Source organism: Eulemur rufifrons, chromosome 10 (assembly GCF_041146395.1).
Source record: "Eulemur rufifrons isolate Redbay chromosome 10, OSU_ERuf_1, whole genome shotgun sequence".
NCBI classification, from domain to species: Eukaryota; Metazoa; Chordata; class Mammalia; order Primates; family Lemuridae; genus Eulemur; species Eulemur rufifrons.
Window position 1 is genome coordinate 441,535 of NC_090992.1, and position 21,101 is coordinate 462,635.

Genomic DNA, 21,101 nt, shown 5'->3' on the forward strand with positions numbered 1-21,101 from the left:
GGATAATGACTATTTAACATTTAAAAAAAATTATGCAAAAGAAATTAAATAAAGACTCTCAAACCAAATTAAAGGAATATGCATTGAATTAAATTTTCAAATCCAGTTTAAGAAAGGGTCACAGGTTTTCTCATTTCAAATCACTATTAAATATATAACATAGGACACAGTTTAGTGTTATGAGAAAGGACAGATGGCTGTCTTTCCTACAGTTGGCTCATGCCTGTCATCCTTGCATTCTGAGAGGCCAAGGCAGGAGGATCGCCTGAGGTCAGGAGTTCGCGATCAGCCTGAGTAAGAGCGAGATGCTGTCTCTATAAAAAAATAGAAAAAATTAGCCAGGCGTGGTACCTCACGCTTGTAGTCCCAGCTACTCAGGAGGCTGAGGCAGGAGAACCGTTTGAGCCCAGGAGTTTGAGGTTGCTGTGAGCTATGATGATGCCACGGCACCCTAGCTGGGCCAACAGAGCGAGACTCTGTCACAATAAATAAATAAATAAATAAATAAATAAATAAAAAAGACAGACAGACAAGTCTGGGGTGGCTGTAGCAAGAGGGAGGCACGCTCAGTTTCATAACCACAAGATGATTAATTCTACACTGAGTTACTTGGAAAAAAATAACTTTCATGATAATTCAAAGCAGGGTCAGAGGCTTTAATACACTAAATATGTACACGGCTTTGAACTTTAAAGCATGAATACACATTAAAGGTTCCATATGCGCTTTCAGTCTTTACCTTGGACATGCACCATTTTCACATGGCTGACACTATTCTTGATGTCTCATGTTGGTAAGAAATTTTCCCATATACCTTCTAATTCTATATACGCATATTTTTAATGGCTATCATTGCTTGTAATAAGGAAATAGTCATAACTATTCTCTAGCATTTTAATATCTGAGTGGTTTTTCACTGTAATACATATTGCAACATCTTTATATAAACATTTTTTGGGTACACTGTCTCATTAGAATACAATCCCAAACTGGACACCTCAGAGGTTGCTGTGAAGAGTAGTAAATGGCAGGCCGGGCGCGGTGGCTCAGCCTGTAATCCTAGCACTCTGGGAGGCCGAGGCAGGAGGATCACTCAAGGTCAAGAGTTCGAGACCAGCCTGAGCAAGAGCGAGACCCCATCTCTCCTAAAAAAAATACAGAAAGAAATCATCTGGCCAACTAAAAATATATATAGAAAAAATTAGCCGGGCATGGTGGCGCACGCCTGTAGTCCCAGCTACTCGGGAGGCTGAGGCAGGAGGATCACTTGAGCCCAGGAGTTTGAGGTTGCTGTGAGCTAGGCTGACGCCACGGCACTCCAGCCTGGGCAACAGAGCGAGACTCTGTCTCAAAAAAAATAAATAAATAAAAAAAAGAGTAAATGGCAATGTTTGTAAAGTGCTTAGTATGGTTGCTGGCATGTAGAAAGCTCTAAATAATTGTAAGCTTTTATTATTTCTTTCCCAAATTTAATAGGTTTGATGTAAAAAAAAAAAAAAAAAAAAAAAAACAACAAAAAAAAACCACAGAGATAAAATGTACTCCCAACTCTTGCCAAAGTTTTACATTTGTGAAAACAGAGACGTGAGATCAAGAGAACCTTGCTCAAAGGGTAACAAATGAGACTCAAACTCTGCCGTATCCTTCAGCAGCTATTCTTTCATCACACTCCCACTCCTTTCCTATGGGTAGAAGCATTCAAGATATTCTGTTTCAATTACAACATTTATCGAATGGCTCCTTAGTCTATATGTTAAAATTTATTGTCATATCTGAATTGTTGAAAATCAATACTCTGAATTCTCTTCAGATCGTAGAAATCTTTCGCCTTTTACTAAAAGAACCATTTATCCCTGTATTTTCTGCATAGGGTAAATCAACAGGAATGGATGGAACTCAGTATCTAATTAACAGGCTCACATGATGCTTCCCGAATGTCATTAATCTTTTGTGAATGAAAGTTAGTGATTTCATGGGACTCCAGCATAACTCCAGAAGACCAGGTTTCTATTTTGTCATGCTCTGTAAGGTCACGTAAGTGCAAACTTGTACTCACGGGTACCATATGCAGGCTCCCACTGCAAGGACATCATCTGGAACTTCTCTTCGTCTGTCTCTACATCCAGACTGGACAGATACTGCTTCACTTTCCTTGCCATCTGGGCATCTTCATACAGCTTCTTGGCATTGAGCAGAGAGCTGCGGCGTGCCCTTTTCTTGTGAGCACCTCCCTGAACATCCAGCATGTTTGAATTTGTGCTGCCTTGACTCAAGGACCTGGAAGCAGATGGAGACCACAGTGAGGGGCCGTGAGGATGAGAACTCAGCATGGCAGACTGAAGATTAAAAGATTTTTTTCTGTTAATGCTATTGCATGCTTATGTAAATGAGTTAAAAGATGAAGAGTATTAATGCAAGGTAATCTGGTACACATGGTATTGTTCTGAATTAAGATCAAGATTTCATAAAGTACAGAATTAAAAAGACAACAGTTCCTCCCGAGTGACATATTCCATCAGACCTGTGTTTGTGTGCACATGACCCGTGGCCTGACTGACAAGAAAAAGGATTCCTCTGACCCTGGAGAGCATCTGCCCTCTGGAGACTGGGCAAGAGCCCGGGTCAGGACAAGGCCAGCCTCAGTCAGATCTCTGCACCTGGGTTCTGCAGCAATGAAGCTTCTAGAGCAGCTCTGCTTGTCTGCGCTGCTTTTGCACATGCCACTGCCGTCACCATTCCTGTCGACAGCAGGCCCACTCTGAGCGTGTTGACCAATTTTACCAGTAGCCATATTTTGGTCAAAATTCCAAGAAATCAAGACATTAGCTGAAAATTAATAGCATTTATATTCAACTCAATATAGTCAGAAATCAGATATGCAGTAAAAAAGCTACTCAATTCTTCCACTCACATATGGCATGGTTAGGCAATATTTGGGTGTCAGAACTGAGGATCTGGGATCTGGGATCTGACTTTTGCAAAGTCTCTAAATGAGATGGAATTGCAGGCCGGGGTAGAGATAACTGTAATCCAAATAAGCTACAACTTCACGCAACTCTACTCTCCTTGGCAAACCTCCTACAATGACTACACCTAGAACCAATGGAAAAGAGCAATTGCAGTGATGTTTGTTCTTTCTGACAAGAGTAGCAAAGACAAGGTTCTTAGGTGATTTTTGTTTTGAAGGCAGGTGCCATTCCAATATAGTAATAATAAGGTTATCTACGGATTTTCTACATCAGCTTGTTTTAAATGAATATTCTAAATGCATAGACCATAGTGCTCACATGCCCAGTTTAAAACAGACACTAAAATCCATTGTAAATTAAGTGAGACATAGCTCAAAAAGTGTTATTTTTTTTTTCTTTCACATTTTCAGATCTTTGAAATAAGAGCATGTCTTATACTTGATGGCAACTTTCAACTGCTATTGGTCAGGCAGAAACTGTGACATGACTGTCATTAATTACACAGGCAGAAACCTCAAAACTTGCAGAATGACTCTGAAGAAAATCCAATGACTTTACTGAACTATGCTTTTAACCAACGTCCAGGGACCAAATGATTACAAGAAGGAAGTGACCCTGACAAGTCCAACAACATTCCCAAAGCAGGCGACGAAAGGAAGCTAGCTCCAATTATGTGCAAAGCCAGCCTAAGAGCCCAGCACCAGCAGCTCTTGGTTCTCGTATGGCTTGTGGTAAGAAACGCTGCCTGACCAATGCACCGAAGGTCACAGTCAGCAATACTGTGTGTGGGCGGGGGTCGGGGGCGTCAGAAAACAAAACCCAGAAACCAATGACTCTAAAAATGATTCAGAAGATTCTTATTTTTGAATATGAAGAAATTTTAGAGAACTAAACCGATTTACTTTGCTTCTATTTTCTTTTTTATGTATGCACAAGGGTGTTCGTGATAAAAATCCATTCTTAAGTCTGTAAGAGCTCTTGCAATAAGCACAAAGTAAAAATTCTCAGTGGTAACAGGACACTGCAGTGATTTTTCTTAGTGGTGCATAAAATAACGGTGCACCCAACAGCTGATGATGTCTTGAATTCAAAGAAATGCAGTAAAATTAAGTCCCAACATTTAGGAGCAAATTTTAATACAAATATTTAATGATTTTATCTTAGCTGATATCCAAAAAAGGGGGAACAGTAGGTATTACAAATCTAGGAGAGATACAAAATTCTAATAAATGAAAACACTGTGATAGATGACAGTAAAATATTTTTGAAACTTCTTCCAAAACAGGAAATATCCTAATATAAACGAAAATACCTAATGTTTGCAAGCATCGTACAATGCAACCCTACAGCTGAATAAACACAGTGAATGTGTTAACGTAAGTCATTTAATCACTTCAAATACCCACTAAGATATACTGTCCAAGTATTCTCCTTTAGAATAGTTATGCCAGGTATTAATTTCTATTTTCAGTGAGAAGAACCAGAAAAGACCAAGACAGAAATGTATGATATAGAAGAAAATACATGAGAAACACACAGAGAAGGGAGGAAAGAAGTAGAAGGAAAGTCAAGTTCACCAAGCTTAACAGAAAACAAGACCACAAATGAGACGAGACGGAAGTAAAGGAGGCGGCTCTCAGCAAATTCCTTCCTATATGTAATAAAAGCATCTAACTTCATGGTTCACTGCATTCTTAAAGTAACAAAATTCTTCTTATGCAATCCCTTCATCCACAAAAGCCATCTCTTTCACCTAAAAATGAAACAACTGAGTAGATGATTTCTAAGATCCCTAACATTCCATGATTCTTAACAGACACCCAGTTATGTACAAGCAGAGACCTGAATCTACTTGAACAACAAATGGTGGCAGTTTTTGATTCTATCACAATTTTAAAAAGAGATAAGGGCATTTTTAATTAAAGCTGGTAAAAAAGAAATTTAAAATAAAATTCAAACAATGCTGAAAGTCTCATGGCATTAGTGGACCAGAGGAATTAAAATCCTTTTCTAGTTCAACTGCAAACTTTATAAACAGACTTCTCATCCGTTTTCATACATTTAGATAATATGTTGACTTTTATAAAATGTGGCATTTCAATAAAATAGTGTAGACTCTAGAGTCAGGCTACGTAGGTTTAGATTCCCTGTTAGTGAGCTCTAAGGCTCTGGCCAACTCTCCCTTACCCATCTGCACCATGGGAGTGACAGTATCTACTCATAGGGTGGTAGGAGAATTAAATAATTCATTTAGAGTGCTTAGAACAGCACGCAGTAAGCACAAAACATATATGCACTATCATCATCATCTGACCCTGCTAAATTAAAATCTAAGGAGGACTTATGGAATGTCAATAATGGAAAAGTGGGGGAAAAAAAAAAAAAGCTAGTTCTATCAGTACTTTCACCTTGTTAGCAAAGGCATTTGTCAGGAACGCAGGCTGACAGGGTTAATAGAATGCATGCTGTTTTATGTGCGTGCGTCATGAAAAGGATGCAATACATGTTAAGAGTTGCACAACCTTCATTCCAGTTGCATTCATCTCTACACTTACCCCAGACTCCGCCACCTCTTCTTCCTGTAAGCAAGAGCCACAAACATTGAAGCATGTATTTGAATAGGAAAGCACAGAAAAGAGACAACAGTTGAGAGTCAGAGAAACTATGCAGACAGAATAGAACAGAAAAATTTTACCAGAAAAAAATTGTAGCATAACAGTCAAATGACTTTAATGGAATGTAGGAGCCTAAGACAAGTTATGGTATGTACTGAAGGCGAAAAAAAATCCTGAAATATTTTTCAAACATATGCTTTAAGCCAATTGTATTTTTAATAGCAAATTTCATGTAGAAGCTTATGATAATAAGCTTAAGGAAAAACATTTACTTACTATAAATTTTTAATTCAGAGTTGTTGGGGGAAAACAACCTTAAAGGAATAGAAGAATTTGAGCCACTCATTTAAATGACAGGATGAAATAACAAGGAACATAAAGATGTATACTTCATTTTTAAGTGCAGAAATTTCTCTGACAATGTGTTTTACGAGAAACTTTGACCAGCAAATTCAACTGAAAGTGTATGTAAAAATATATCATTAAAATCTTTACAATACAGTGTATCTTTACACTACTGTATGACTGAATAAAGATTCCGTTTTTCAGTCAACAAATTGATTACTATTAAAACAAAAGGGGTTACTTTATCCACACAGGATAATTACACACCACCAAATGGACAATTTGCTTAAAGAAAGATATGACATTTCATGATTGGCTGACAAATAAAACGGATTCAGGAAAAATTCAGCCCAATCTATACATAAATATTTATTTTCCCTTATATCTTATTCTACTCAACCCAGGCCATTCCCAAGAAAACAGTGAGGTTTATAAATTTCTTCATCACTTTTCCTCTCTTGCTCATTTCTGAAGTATGGCTGGCACTCAGTTTACTATCAATCGGTCTGGCAGGGTTACAAATTCATTATGTCTTCAGGGACCAGGAAATTCACAGATAGAAGTAAATGGAGGTTCACGTAAGACAACAGGGCGTGGTGAGGCCACTGTACTAGAATGTGAAACAGAAACAAACCAACAGCCCTCCTCCAGGTTTGCTCTGGTCCCTGGTCCTCACTGTTTCCTGCCTCTGCGTCACGTGCAGCGAGGCTCAGGGGCAGAAGGGGGGTGGGGGGGGCACTGAGCACAGCCCTTTCTCCATCCTGTGAGGATCTCTAAGCTACAGTAACCATCAGATCAACTAGTTATAAAGAACAAAGACTCCTGAATAGCGATTTAAGCAAAAACAAAACAAAACAAAACAAAAAACAACAAAAAAAACAATAACAACAAAAAAAAACCAATCTTGATACACACTAGTTCTATTTGGTTACAAACTCCAACTCCGGTTTTCAAAGTGCCAAGTGTTTCTGTTTTCTTATCAAAGCATCCATTTTTAAACCACAGGAATTGTGTCTGTGTCTGCAAATTATTTCATTTTTAATGCCCTTATGTACTAAAGCTAAAACAAATAAAAAAAAATGTTAATTTACACCATGAAAATTATAAAAATTCTGGAAAAAGCTTAACAACATACTTATATAACTTGAAAAAGCCTTTGTTATTACATTAAAAATGAACTTTAAAAAGCATTCTTAGGGCTGGACACAGTGGCTCATTCCTGTAGTCCTAGCACTTTGGGAGGCCGAGGTGGGAGGACGCTGCTTGAGGCCAGGAGTTTGAGACCATTCTGAGCAAGACCAAGACCCCGTCTCTACAAAAAACAGAAAAATTAGCCAGGCATAGTGGTGTGCGCTTCTAGTCCCAGCTACCTGGGGACTGAGGCAGGAAAACTGCTTGAGCCCAGGAGCTGGAGGCTGCAGTGAGCTGTGCTGACTCCACTGCATTCCAGCCGGGGTAACAGAGCAACAGGACTCTGTCTCAAAAAGGAAAAAAAAAGCATTCTTAGAAGATTAGGTTAATATAAATACAATGATATGATATTTTCCACTTTTAATAAAGATGAAGCATGATTAAATTCATACTTTCTAAATTCTGTTTATTTATATGTAATACGAACTTATATGCAAATAAATAGCAGTATTATAACTCAAGAAAAAGGAATATGTTTTAGAGGAATGAGGTATGAATTAGAACTCTAAAAATATTCCGTAAAAGACATACGAAGACTAATACTTTACAAATTGGTTAGGAACGAGATGAAAGCATTTGTCCTCTGTGATAATTTCAGTAAATATCAGCAATTTTCTTCTCTCTATTCGCTAATATTTTAAAGAACAATAACAATACGGAACTATCCATATACTCTAAAAAGGCCTATAGAAACTAGGGTTCCAATCTTAGCAAGTTACATAAAAAAGACTGCTCTCGGTTTCGGCTTCTTCATATGTAAACGGAAGGCTAACACTACTTACCTGATAAATGATTACTTAAAATTGACGTGTGTAAAGCACTTAGTATAGCACACAATGGCAGATGATCAATAAAGGACAAACCTTGTAATTATGTCACCCTCGACGTCACTCTGTAAATTAAGACTTCTACACATGTCAGTGCCATACCTCTGTCGGAACATCGTAGCTGGGTCCATGTTGGCAGAAGTCATTCGAACAACTTGGCGTATTTCCTTGGCAATCATTCTTAGCTTCTCAAAGTTTACTAACCCATCTACTTTGGAGTCATTTCCTATAGAATAAAAGTAAATTTTTAACTTTCAAAATTAAATTACCTATATAAAAGTAGCAGAAGTCAAGCTATAATTCTTGAGGGGCACAAATCAGAACCTTCTTTATCAAAATGCCACTTTTGTTTTTAAGAATTGATATACCTGTAGATGGCTCAACCCTGGTCCCAGGGAAGGAGTCACTAGGAGAAATCGCATTTCATATGGGAGTAATGATTGTGAGTACAGGAAAGTGATCAACTGTGCGTGGCTTCTAAGACCAATTTCATTATTTTGTAGGCTCACATATAAAACAGGCACCTCCCACATCTGACTCTAGATGCTCAGCCCACTGTCGGGCAGGTACCTACATTTGCTCTTTTGGACAACAAGGTCACCGCACTTGAAAACTTAGGCTTTAGCCAGAGTTTACAAGGTCACCTCTGGGCTTAATTAACCCAGCCTGCACAAGTTTTCTTTGGTTTAAAATACTTCCGAAATTGTTAAATGAATTGTCATCATTTAAGAAGTGGAAAATATCCCATGAATATAAGAATTTCTGACTTTTCTTAAAGAATAAAACGGGTGTGAGATGGAGGATTAAGTAATATTGGGTCTGTTTTCCTAAAAGGTGATAATCAGTTGAAAGCATGAGGTCCCTCTGTGGAAGTCCAAGGCCCCGAAGCCAGGACGGAGCCCCACATGGGTCTAGAAACACATGGTGAACAGCACCTACACACTGGACCCACGAATTGTTCAGGGTCTCAACTTGAGTTTGAAACAAAATAAGCATCAAAAATACCCTCAAGTCATAAAAACATGTTTTGAGGGAGCATGTCAGAAAAATATAGTTGAAGCCCAAACAACATTTCTTTACGAGAAAAGACTGATAATGAAAGAAAAGGCAATAAGCCTAGGTAATTAGAACCCTTCTGTTGAGAACACTTCGAAAAGTTAGACAAAAATAGAAAAAAAAAAAAAAAAAAAAAAAAAAGCTTAAAGCCATCAGAAAGTTAACAAAGCAGTGAAGACCTGAGGGAAGAATACAGAGAAGCAGATTTAGTATTTCCCAGTGCTTGCCCCTGGCTAGGTGCAACTGCTGATTTTAGAAAAAGGGGATTAAAAGCTGAAAAGCTGAGTAGAGACATACTGCTTTTTGAGGTGAAAGAAAAATAACTTATGTCCAAGCAAACCTCTAATGCTTTGGGTTGGAACTCCAAAGGGTTACATCCTGGGACTAAGGATGAACTAAATGCAGACCGGGATAAAAGTGTGATGTTAAATTATGTCAAAATTTAAAAATGGATTAAAGTAATTTTGGGTTGCTAGTACCCCTAGCTACCCATCAGAAGCAAGCTTAAATGCTCTCTGAAGGAAGAGAACATCATTTGAAACCTCATATTATTTCTGTAATTTTTTATACACAGCATCCATTACTATGTCAAAAATAGTCAGGCACATCAAGAAAAAAGATAACAGGATTTAAATACAAAAGAAAACAGAAACAGACCCACAGGGGATCCAGATTATAGAGTTACCAGAGACAGACTTTAAAATAACTATGTTGAATATGTTCAAAGATATAAAATACAACACTGAGAACCTTGGCAAAGAACATGAAACTAAAAGAATTAAAGAAATTGTAAAACTAAAAAAATATAATAACTGGAATTAGGAACTCAGTGATGGATTTAACAGAAGTTCAGACACAGTTGAAGAGGGAATTAATAAAACGGACAACAGTGTGGCAGGAAATATCTAGAAGGAAGCATGGCAGGACAGAAAGACAAAAACTACAGAGAAGAGCGTAGGAGAACATAAAGGCATAGGATTAGGTCTAACAGAGGTGAACTCTGAGTCCCTAAAGGAGAGAACAGAAGACGGTAAATGAATTTGAAGACATAATTACTGATAATTTTCCAAAACTGATGGAAAATAGCAAACCATAGGTTTCAAGATGTTCTAAAAACACTAATCAGAATTAAAACAAAGAAACAAAAAACAAAACCCCACACCTACTCACATCAAGCAAAAGTAGAGTAAAACAGAGATAAAGAAAAACCAAAATCTTATAATAGCAGCTATCAAACAAAGGCAGATTACAGTCAAAAAATATCAAATTAAACTGAGAGGTGACTTCTCAACATTAACAACAGGATCCAAGACAACACAATGTTATTTCAAAGAGCTGAAAGAAGGTAACTGCCAAGCAAAAATATGCCCCTTAAAATGAAGGGCATTTTCAGATAAACAAAAGTGAAGAGATATTCATCACCAGCAAACTTGTGCTTAAGGGATGACTAAAACAGCCAAAAAAGACTCCTACCAAACCCTATGGAGGCTTCAAAATGCAAGAAGGAATAAAAAACAATAACAAAATCAACAAAAGTAAATATAGGTGAAGATAAATACTATTAAACACCTTAATAATATCTTGTGGGATTTAAAGGCACAGTAACAACTGCATAAAAATTGTAAATGGAATTTAAGTGGTCTAATTTCCTTGCATTGCCTGACATACAAGAAAGAACCAATGAATATTAAACTAATTAATATTAACAAATATACATGCTACGACATCTAATGTAACACTAGAAAAATGATAAAATAGTGCATAATTACCAAGAGAATAGGAAAAATACCTCAAAATTAACTCAGGTAGATTGTAGATAAACCGTATGATAAAAACAATCAGTAAATCAGGCTTATAAAACTATTAATTTCTATGCTTAAAAGAGTCAAAAGGCATACAATTATTATTTGCCAATTAAAAACTAGAGTCAAAAAGCAAGTCCTATCAGAAGGTATGAAGAATTCTTAGAAATATATTTAACAAAAACACTACCTAATCAAAAAATGGGCAAGGAATCTGAATCCATGATTGACAAAAGAGGATTAATCTACACACACACACACACACACACACACGCACAAATATGGGTGCTCAACCTCATCAGTAATCAGGGAAATGCAAATTATAACCACACCAAGATACAATTACGTGCCTATTGTAATAGATGAAAAGAAGACTGAATGTAATTACTAGGTGTTGATGAGGATGAGGAGTATGAGAATTCCAATAACACTGAAAGTATCTAACTTTAGTAGACAACACCAAATTGCTTTCTAAAGTTGATCATTCAAACATCAGGATCCATAAATTCCACCCTGAATATAATACGTAGCCAATAAAAATGTGTGTGCACCGGTGGATACTGTATGTGCAGAATATTCCCAGGAGCCTTACTCACAATAGGCCAACAGTGGAAACCAACAAATGCCTACCAAGAGAACGGACGAATCCATTGTACTGCATTCCTATAATGCAGTTCTAAATAGTTTTGAAAATGAAGTACAGCTACACTCAAAAACATGGAAGAATCCCACAAGTCTAATGTTGACCATAATAGGTCAGAAACCGATACAAACTAAAACGTTAAAAAAAAAAAAAGATTCAAACTCTGTGATTCTATTTATGTAAAGCTCAAGAACAGTTTAAACGACAGCATCGTAACTCAGGAGAGTGGTTAACTCCAGGGAAGACGATGAGGGAGGCAGTTGGAAAGGGGCAGGAGCAGGGCTTCCAGGCCGCTGGCGATGTTTGATTTTGGGGTGTCGGTTGGTTACATGGGTGTTTGCTTTTAATAATTCATTAGTTGCCCGTTTGTTTTGGAGACTTTTCTGCACGTGTTGAGCAATTCAACAGAAAAAAGTTGGAAGGAAAAATATTACCAAACAAAGCAATAAATACAATCAAACTATCTTATCCTAGTGTGTCAAGTTACGTTTGAATGCACACAGGCAATATTAGGTCATTAAATATGAAATGTCCGATTTTGAATCAAAGTGTAGTTTATTGTATCTCAAACAAGAAGCAGTACAATTAATCATATTTTGACACAGTTTTGCCATCTTAAAAATTAACAGTAGCTTGCTTAACGCCAGTAGCAAAGAAGCCTGGAGAGCAAGTGGCGATGAAATTGCAAAGGGCGTTTTCCACAGCTTGTTGAGAACTGATATTTTTCCTTACAAGTGGTCCAAAGCCTGGAAGAAGTGGGAGTCAGCTGGTGCAAGGTCTGGTGAATACGGTGGATGACAGAGAGTTTCCGCATCCAGACTCTGTAGTTTCAGCAGCGTTGTTTGTACGACATGTGGTCGAGCATTGTCTTGCAAGAGGATTGGCCTGTCTGTATTGACCAATCTCAGCTGCTTAATCACAAGCATCCTCACCATTTCATCCAATTGGTTGCAGTAGACATCCACTATAATTGACTGACCAGGTTTCATGAAGCTGTAGTGGATAATACCAGTGCTGGACCACCAAACAGACACCATCAGCTTTTTTAGATGAATATTCGTTTTTGGGCTGTGTTTTGGCACTTCATCTTTATCCAACCACTGTGCAGAATGCTACATAACCTAATACTTTAATTTGCCATATTGTTAACAATATGGCTTTTGCATTCCTAAAATCCGCTGCATTTAACTGTGTAAAGCTTTAGTGACATATAATCATTAGGTTGGAACATATAATAAATCACAATTCCGTAGAATTAGCAATTGTCTGAAAGAATCCATCTTTCATCACACATAACGACAGGTGTAGAAATGGTTCACCTTTATGTCATGACAGCAAAGACAAGCTTCGAGACAATTTCTCTTCTGATGCTCGTTTAATTCATGCGGTGCCCATCTATCCAGCTTCTTTACCTTGCTCATTTGTTTCAAATGGTCCAACATTGCTGGAATGGTAATGTCAAACCTTGCTGCTAATTCACGCATAGGTTGAGATGGATTCACTTCCACTACAGCTTTCAGCTCATCATTATCCACCCTGGTCTCATGCTGCCCACGTGGCTCATTCTCAAGATTAAAATCACCAGAATGGAACTTCTCAAACCACTGACGTACTGTGTGTTCATTAGCCACATCCTTCCCAAACACTTGGTTGATATTTCAAGCTGTCTGCGCTGCATTGGTTCCACGATAGAACTCATATTCAAAAGTGACACAAATTTTTGACTTATCCATGGTTTCACAAAAATTTCTCTAAAAAAATTTTGAAAGATAATCACAAGCCAAAACATGCATTTGAAAGAATGGGGATGTATCGTCACCAAACGTATGTAACCTGCAATTCTGTATCCCCCATAACAATAAGATGAAATAAAAAAAAAAAAAAGAAAAAAAAGAAATAAATAAAAAAAAAATAAAATGGGAAAAACAATTATGTACACATGCCTTTCTTAAATATAGTCATGGCCTAATTTAAGATACATTAAAAATCAAAATTTGTCTTTAATAAAATTGAATTACTTATAAAAACAAACAAAAAACAACAAAATAAAAAACAAACAAACAAAAAAAACAACACAAAACAACAAAACCAAAACCAAACCAAGAAGTTTCAAAGTGAAATGTCAGAGAAATCAACCATCAAATTTAGTACTTATGGAAGTCGGACATTCATATTTAATAACCTAATACATTAATTTGCTTTTGTGAACAATATGGCTTTTGCATTCCTAAAATCTGCTGTGTTTAACTGTGTAAAGCTTGTATGACATACAACCATTAGGATGGAACATATAATAAATCACAATTCTGTAGAATTAGCTGAAGCTAAACGTTAATTTTTAAATAACTTTTAAATACCTTCATGTAGAAATGTCATATCTTTCTTGACAACGGGGAAGAGAGGAATAATTGGAGGCTGCATGCTTTGACTACTAAGAATATTTCGGTACTTTGCCATGTTTCTAGAGGGATCAAAAAGGTCTTGTAGATCGTGGAGATGTTTCTCGTATTTGCTTGGCAACTTCTCCCAAGTACCTCTGAGTCGCGCTACGGGTGCCAGGTTCAATCCACTGCCAAAGACGAGAATAAAAACATTAAAAGGGACTTGGGGCAGAGGGTGGACTCAAGTCAAGTACACACACCAACTTCTTTAATAAACCTAAAAATAAGCAGGGACATATTTCAACATGTTGAAATAAACAGAGAAGAACTTTGAAAAAAAGAAATAAAAAAGACTCCTTGATCTTAAAACAAGGAGAACTTCTTTCCGAAGAACTACATTACCTGCCTATAGTTATATACCTACATAGTCTTTATTTCATACTTTCATGTAAGTGACAAATGTAATAAATCCATAAAATAGACATTTAACTTAAAAAAAAACCTTCAAGCATCACAATGTTGTTTGTTTTACTCAGAAATAATCTTAGGGAGACACTACCTATTTGAAAATGGTTGAACTCTGTGGCCCCCAATGCCCGGGCCGTGGACGGTACAGGCCTGTCAGGACCCGGCTGCACAGCAGGAGGTGAGCAGCGGACAAGCAAGCGAAGCTTCACCTGTATTCACAGCTGCTCCCCATCGCTGGCATCACGGCATAAGCTCTGCCCTCCCGTCAGATCAGCGGGCGTTGGATTCTCACAGGAGCACAAACCCTACTGCAAATGGCACATGCGAGGGATCTGGGCTGCGGCTCCTTGCGAGACTCTAACGCCCGCTGATCTGAGGTGGGGCTGAGGTGGTGACGCTGGTGCTGGGGAGCAGCTGCAGATCCAGATTCTCATTAGCAGACAGGACTGACTGCACAGTAAATGTAACGCTCTTGAACCATCCCCAAATCATCCTCCTCGCCCCCGTCTGTGGAAAAACTGTCTTCCATAAAACTGGCTCTAGGTACCAAAAAGGTTGGGGGCTGCTGGTTTAATGCTCAGAACAACTGTTACGTGGTAACTAAGGCCAAGTTCTGGCTCTGAGGAAGCCATTCTTTTCTGAGATTTTGTCTACTTGTGTTCCTGATTTCAACACTTCTATATCCCTAGGTTCCCAATCCTGTCCCCTAAGCCTCCAGAAATTCAAAGTCTCCTTTCCACAGGATTTTTTTTTTTTTTTTTTTTGGAGACAGAGTCTCACTCTGTTGCCCGGACTAGAGTGAGTGCCGTGGCGTCAGTCTAGCTCACAGCAACCTCAGACTCCTGGGCTCAGGCAATCCTACTGCCTCAGCCTCCCTAGTAGCTGGGACTACAGGCATGCGCCACCATGCCCAGCTAATTTTTTTTGTATATATATATATTTTAGTTGTCCATATAATTTCTTTCTATTTTTAGTAGAGACAGGGTCTCACTCTTGCTCAGGCTGGTCTTGAACTCCTGACCTCGAGCGATCCACCCGCCTCGGCCTCCCAGAGTGCTAGGATTACAGGCGTGAGCCACCGTGCCCGGCCTTCCACAGGATTTTAAATAAGCTCAGATATTCCCTAACTTGAAAAAACAATTCAGGCCAATTAGGCGGCAAGTCTTCACTACCCCTTACCTCTATACTACCATCCCATGGGTAGGCAGCCAAAGGAAGAGTGGATACATAACACCTCAATTTTCTTACCAGTTAATCCTTCCTTGTTTCTTAGCCACCTGACTTCTACCCACATCAATGTATGTAAAATGTTCCCTTGATTTCTGATTTTAAGGTGTGGAGTTAAGATATCTTTGTCCCTCTGCTTCTCAGAAATCACCCAAACAACTACCAGAACAGTGAATAACAGAAATGCGTTTTTCATCTCTACTGAAACTAAGGAGTATCTAACTCCTGAACACATCTAACACATTAAGAAGGTTGCCAAAAAATCGTCAAGGTCAAACAGGAGCATACAAAGATGGTGAAAAATGATGTCTTCAGTTCAAGAGCTCAAAGAAAGTCCTCCAGTTCTCCAAAGCAGGTAACTTACTCTGGGGACAAAAACAATCCTTTATTTGGAACAACACAAGAGAGTTCATAGGCTGATGGGGTTAAGTGCGGCTGGATCTCCTCTTTGCCATGGAGCATCAGGGAAAGTAAGATTAAACCAGTGCACACAGTGATATCTTCTGGTAGGAATATGTTTAACAGTGAACAAGAGAAACACTGCCAATCACCACTCACTAGGAAAAAGGAAAGGGTGAAACAATTCACATAGAAGGCCAGCTCCTGTTAGCTTGTAATACCACTGTGGCTCCTCTCACATGAACCTCCTGCAGGAAAACTCACATCATTCAAAGGGAAGGAATGAACACAATCTGGAACAAGTAGCCACATGCAAAAACATAGTTAAGGAGCATAAAGCAGGAAAACGTTGTCAGCAATCAGACAGAAACTGGGACTAACCAATACCTGGCCATGATTTCAAATAAATTAATAAAATAAACAGCTTAATGTAGTGATTGATACAAGAGCTTAGGGAAAATATGGTAAAAGAAGTTGATTAAAAATTAACTGGTAAAGTTCAGGAAAAAATGGAAGAAAAAAAAATAAAACCAACACAGAAATGAAGGCCAAATTGGAACCTATATAAAGAAGAATGAAGACCCTGCTAAAACACTATGCAAGAGACATGAAGGAAACGACTAACAAAAGCAATCAGTGCAAATGGACAGAGTTGAAGGGGACTGGAGAGAAAATAATGGATATGGAAGACAAAGGAGATCTAAACTCTGCATAATTGGTACCCCTGAAGAAGCAAACAAAAATAATGGAACTTAAAAAATATTCAAAGATATAACTTAAGAAAACTTTCCAGAAACAAAAGAAGATTTGCACTTACAGAGTGAAAAGGTACCACAGTCCCAGAGAACCTGATACAGAACTTAAAGTGATGCTAAAACATCCATGTAAAGGTAAATGACTTCAGAAATAAGGAAAGAATCTGGGAATGCAGCAAGGAAGAGAAATTAAAGCTAATCTCAGGAACTTAAGTCATATAAAATATTTAGTTTAATTGCAGCCACTGGTTAATTTAATAAAGGAACATCCTATTACCATGACAGTCATGATTACAGTCCCTATAAAGATTCCACTTTTATCTTACGTGAGTAATAGGAACAAATCATTATAAATGGATTGGTTAAAGCGGAATTACGCTGCATATATATGCACACGGCCTTATAAATGGACCCAACTCCCTAACCACAATTCCCCTCCTCTTTAAAATTAGACTTGTTTTAAGAAGAATCCTTTCGTTGATCAGCAGTGTGCTGGATGAGGGTCAGAAAATAAATTATCCAGAATTGGTTTCTCATAAAGAGTGGAGAGAAGGTGGTGGGAGAGCTCAGGAAATCGTCTACATTTCCTGGGCCTGTAAACGTCAAAGGATTTTTGTAATGGTAATGGCCTAGCTTGAGTGACAACAGGTCCAGAGATAATTCCCATAGTGCCTGGCAAACAGGAAGAGTTCACTAAATGGTTGCTATTATTATTATTGCTGCTGCTGCTATTTCAAAAATAGCTATTTTAGGTCAAAGCACTGATACTACACTATGATTTTTCACTGTTAAATCACAGAGAGGTGGCACATAAATAAGCGCAATACCAAAGTTGGACGATAAAGACCACCCACCGGGCACATAGCCAGAGAGGGTATGGCCACTCAAAGGGGCAAAAGAAAGAAAAGTGAGAAGGCAATCATCTACATTCATTTGCTAAAATAAAAAAAAAAAAGTTAAGTAACAGAAAGATCAAAGAAACAAAAATAGAAAAAGCCAGTGATGCCAGAATGAAAAATACGTTAAATCTAACAATACTTCAATAAAGGCTTATTAATTGAACTGTTCTTTTCATAGGCCTTTAATACTTAAGCTTCATGTCTAATATCACGACAAAACCATACACAGATATTTGTACGTATTTGTACAAACTTACCTTATTATTGCAAACATGGAATTGAAGTTCTTACATTCTCGACAATGAAGCGCAATTTTAACAAAATGCTTAATAATCTTCATTCGTTTGAGCTGATTTGATTCAGTTAAAATCTCTGAGGCAACCCAGAATGTCTCTTGGTTTACGATGTCCTCAAACTCTTTCAAATGAGTATTTCCTGTTTTGGAATCTAACTTAAAAAGGTCATCAATATATTCCGTAGGTTCAATATTACGAAACAAATCGAAGTCCCTCATTGACAGCTGGGTGGCCACCTCAATGGTACTGAGCTGCAGCACGGACAGCTGGCTTTCCTTGACTAGCTCTTGAGCATCTTCATCTGAACATAAGGTTTCTGTCTCCATATTATTTTTTAAGTAATACCTAAAGGGGAAAAATGTTTTTTAATAAACATAATCATAAATGTGACTCCACATTTATAAAAGAGCACTTTTCCTATTATTGTCAAAATATCATTTTACTGTTAATAACTTTTATCTAAAAATATTAGCAGACAAAATGGAAAATTAACACTTAAATTAGAAGACTTGAGATGTCCTCTTATTTGGCATTTGACATCGATTATTTTAAAAAGTATAAATAATGTTGATTATGCTATGAGCTTAATCATTTTACGAAACTACTCACCATGTGTGAATAATCATGTATGTATATTCTTGAGAATAAAAGCTTTATGAGGGCAGTGCCAGCACCTAGAGTAGTATCTGATACATAGTTTGTACCACAAAAATACTTGTTTATGAACAATATGAATTCTGATTAAGGCGATAATAAATGCTTATTTAAATTCTGCACTCATTACCTTTTTTTTCAATCTCTAAGTGAAGCAAAACAGAATAAAATCTATAAAGGAGGGGAAACTTCCACTAATGGTTTCTCCCTTGTCAGATACAAAACCTCACTCCAGCGAGGGGCACCGGTCAGCAACCCCACAAAAGACCTACAGCTTCCTCCTTCTCCCTTCAGATCAACCATTCTATGGCACTTACACACTAAGAGGCCTAAAGTATTTACAGTTGGAAATACCTTATACATGGATGTTACTGGGGAAAAGAGGTAACATTGCATTCCACGCTTTTACTTTATTCTTTTCTAATAATACAACTTGACAGAGGCCTACTTTTGTATTCATCTATTTTTCACTGTCAAGAAACGACCTCTTGCTGTCCCTGTCTTTACGCTGTTCCCACACCTGAGACGATGCTGCACGTCAGAGTGCTGAAACTCACGCAGGGGCGGGGAACCTGCCGCCTTCTGATTTCAAGATTTTTCTTAAAGAAACAAAGGAGGCAAGAAAAACTTCATCTTTCTCTGCTGCACCCGTTTTAATAAAAGGATTTGTTCTGCAAAATTTGGATTCGGGCAAAAGGCTGCCCTTAAGGACCTAGAAGGCCACATTTTCACCTTAAGGCCACAGGTATTGTTGATTAAATCATTTAATCCTTACAACATTCCTATGAGGTAGATTCTATTATTATCATCCTCATCATCCTCATGATGAAATTCAGGCACAGAGAAGCTAAGTAACTTGCCAAGGTCACACAGTCAGAGCTGGGCTTTGAATGTGCGCCGTCTGGCTCCAGGATCTAGGCTCTCAACCACTGTGCACAGCCTGCAAAGCAGGGTGAACTCACTCTCTCCTCACAGCAGCTAAGGTGGGCGGTCACTGTAAGGTTCCCAAGGATCTTATTCTACACGCAAAACCGGGTCACTAAAAAGATTATTCTCAGAGAAAATTACCAGAGTAAGAAACAAATGTACTACTGAAACAACCTTCTAGTTTACCAAATAATTTTCAGAGTAATTTAAATTTTTTTTAAATTTTCATGCACATTCATAAAAGGAAAACTACTTAGAAAAAGAATTGTGAAAATCATGGCTTCTTTTGCCCAAAGTACATACTGGTCATATTAAAAACAAATTTATGAATTAACACATGTACACACTCAGATCCACAGAAAGATTTGCATCACTCAGTTTTCTCCTCCATAAACAACAGGAATTACAGTTCATCAGCGGTCCTAAGACCTTATTTTAGCAGGAGTGCCAAAATACTAGCTTATTAGGTATGAAATGTCGGATTTCCTTAAGTACTAAGTTTGACAGTTGGTATCTCTGACATTTCATGTTGACACTTGTTGTTTTATTTTTATTATGAAGGTACATCCTCATTCTTTCAAATGCACTGTTTGGCTTGTGATTATCTTTCAAATTTTTTTTGAGCAGTTTTTGTAAAACCATGGATGGGTCAAAAATTCATGTTATTTTTGAACATGAGTTCTGTTGTGGAACCAACGCAGCGCAGACAGCTTGACGTATCAACCAAGCGTGTGGGAAGGATGTGGCTCACGGATGCACAGCCCGTCCATGGTTTGACGTACTATGTGCCAAATCACCATTCTGGTGATCTTAATCTCGAAAATGAGCCAAATGGGCCACCTTAGACCAAGGTAAATAATAATGAGCTGAAAGCTGTAGTAGAATCGAATCCATTTCAACCTACTTGTGAATTAGCAGCAAAGTTTGACGTCACTATTCCAACAATATTGGACCATTTGAAACAAATGGGCACGGTAAAGAAGCTGGATAGATGGGTTCCGCATGAATTAAACAAGCGCCAGGAGAGAAATCATCCCGAAGCTTGCCTTTCTTTGCTCTCACGACATAAAGGTGAAACATTTCTACACCGTATTGTTATACGTGATGAAAAATGGATTCTTTTAGACAATTGCAAGCATTCGGCACAAAGGTTGCATAAAGATGAAGTGCCAAAACACAGCCCCAAAACGAATATTCATCTAAAAAAGCTGATAGGGTCTGTCTGGTGGCCAGTGCTGGTATTATCCACTACAGCTTCATGAAACCTGGTCAGTCACTTCCAGCCGGTGTCCACTGCAGCCAACTGGATGAAATGATGAGGATGCTTGTGATCGAGCAGGCGGGAGTGGTTGACAGAGAGACAGGCCAATCCTCTCGCAAGACAATGCTCAACCACATCGCACAAGCAACACTCCTCAAAATATAGAGGCTGGACTTGGAAACTCTGTCATCCACCATTCTCATCAGACCGTGCACCGACTTCTTCCAGGCTGTGGACCACATCTTGCAAGGAAAAAAATTCAATTCTCCACAAGCTGTAGAAAATGCCTTTCATGATTTCACTGCCACCCGCTCTGCTGGCATCTTCACTGCTGGCATAAGCAAGCTACCGTTAAAATGGCAAAACTGTGTGGATAGATTAGGCCC

At 38.1% G+C, this 21,101-nt stretch overlaps 1 protein-coding gene across 5 annotated transcripts in view; it reads right to left on the reverse strand.

The window, feature by feature from the left end:
• RAPGEF6 (Rap guanine nucleotide exchange factor 6) overlaps positions 1 to 21,101 on the reverse strand; it is a 169,134-nt gene that overhangs the window by 16,843 nt on the left and 131,190 nt on the right. For 3 of the 5 annotated variants that reach the window (XM_069483584.1, XM_069483581.1, XM_069483585.1), the window contains 5 exons: positions 17,835 to 18,218; positions 13,806 to 14,017; positions 8,050 to 8,173; positions 5,525 to 5,548; positions 2,057 to 2,277 (listed from right to left, as the gene is read on the reverse strand). In XM_069483584.1, the coding sequence (XP_069339685.1) occupies positions 2,057 to 2,277; positions 5,525 to 5,548; positions 8,050 to 8,173; positions 13,806 to 14,017; positions 17,835 to 18,218 (965 nt within the window). The remainder of the gene's footprint in view (positions 1 to 2,056; positions 2,278 to 5,524; positions 5,549 to 8,049; positions 8,174 to 13,805; positions 14,018 to 17,834; positions 18,219 to 21,101) is intronic. The other 2 variants (XM_069483583.1, XM_069483586.1) reach the window with 1 other exon arrangement.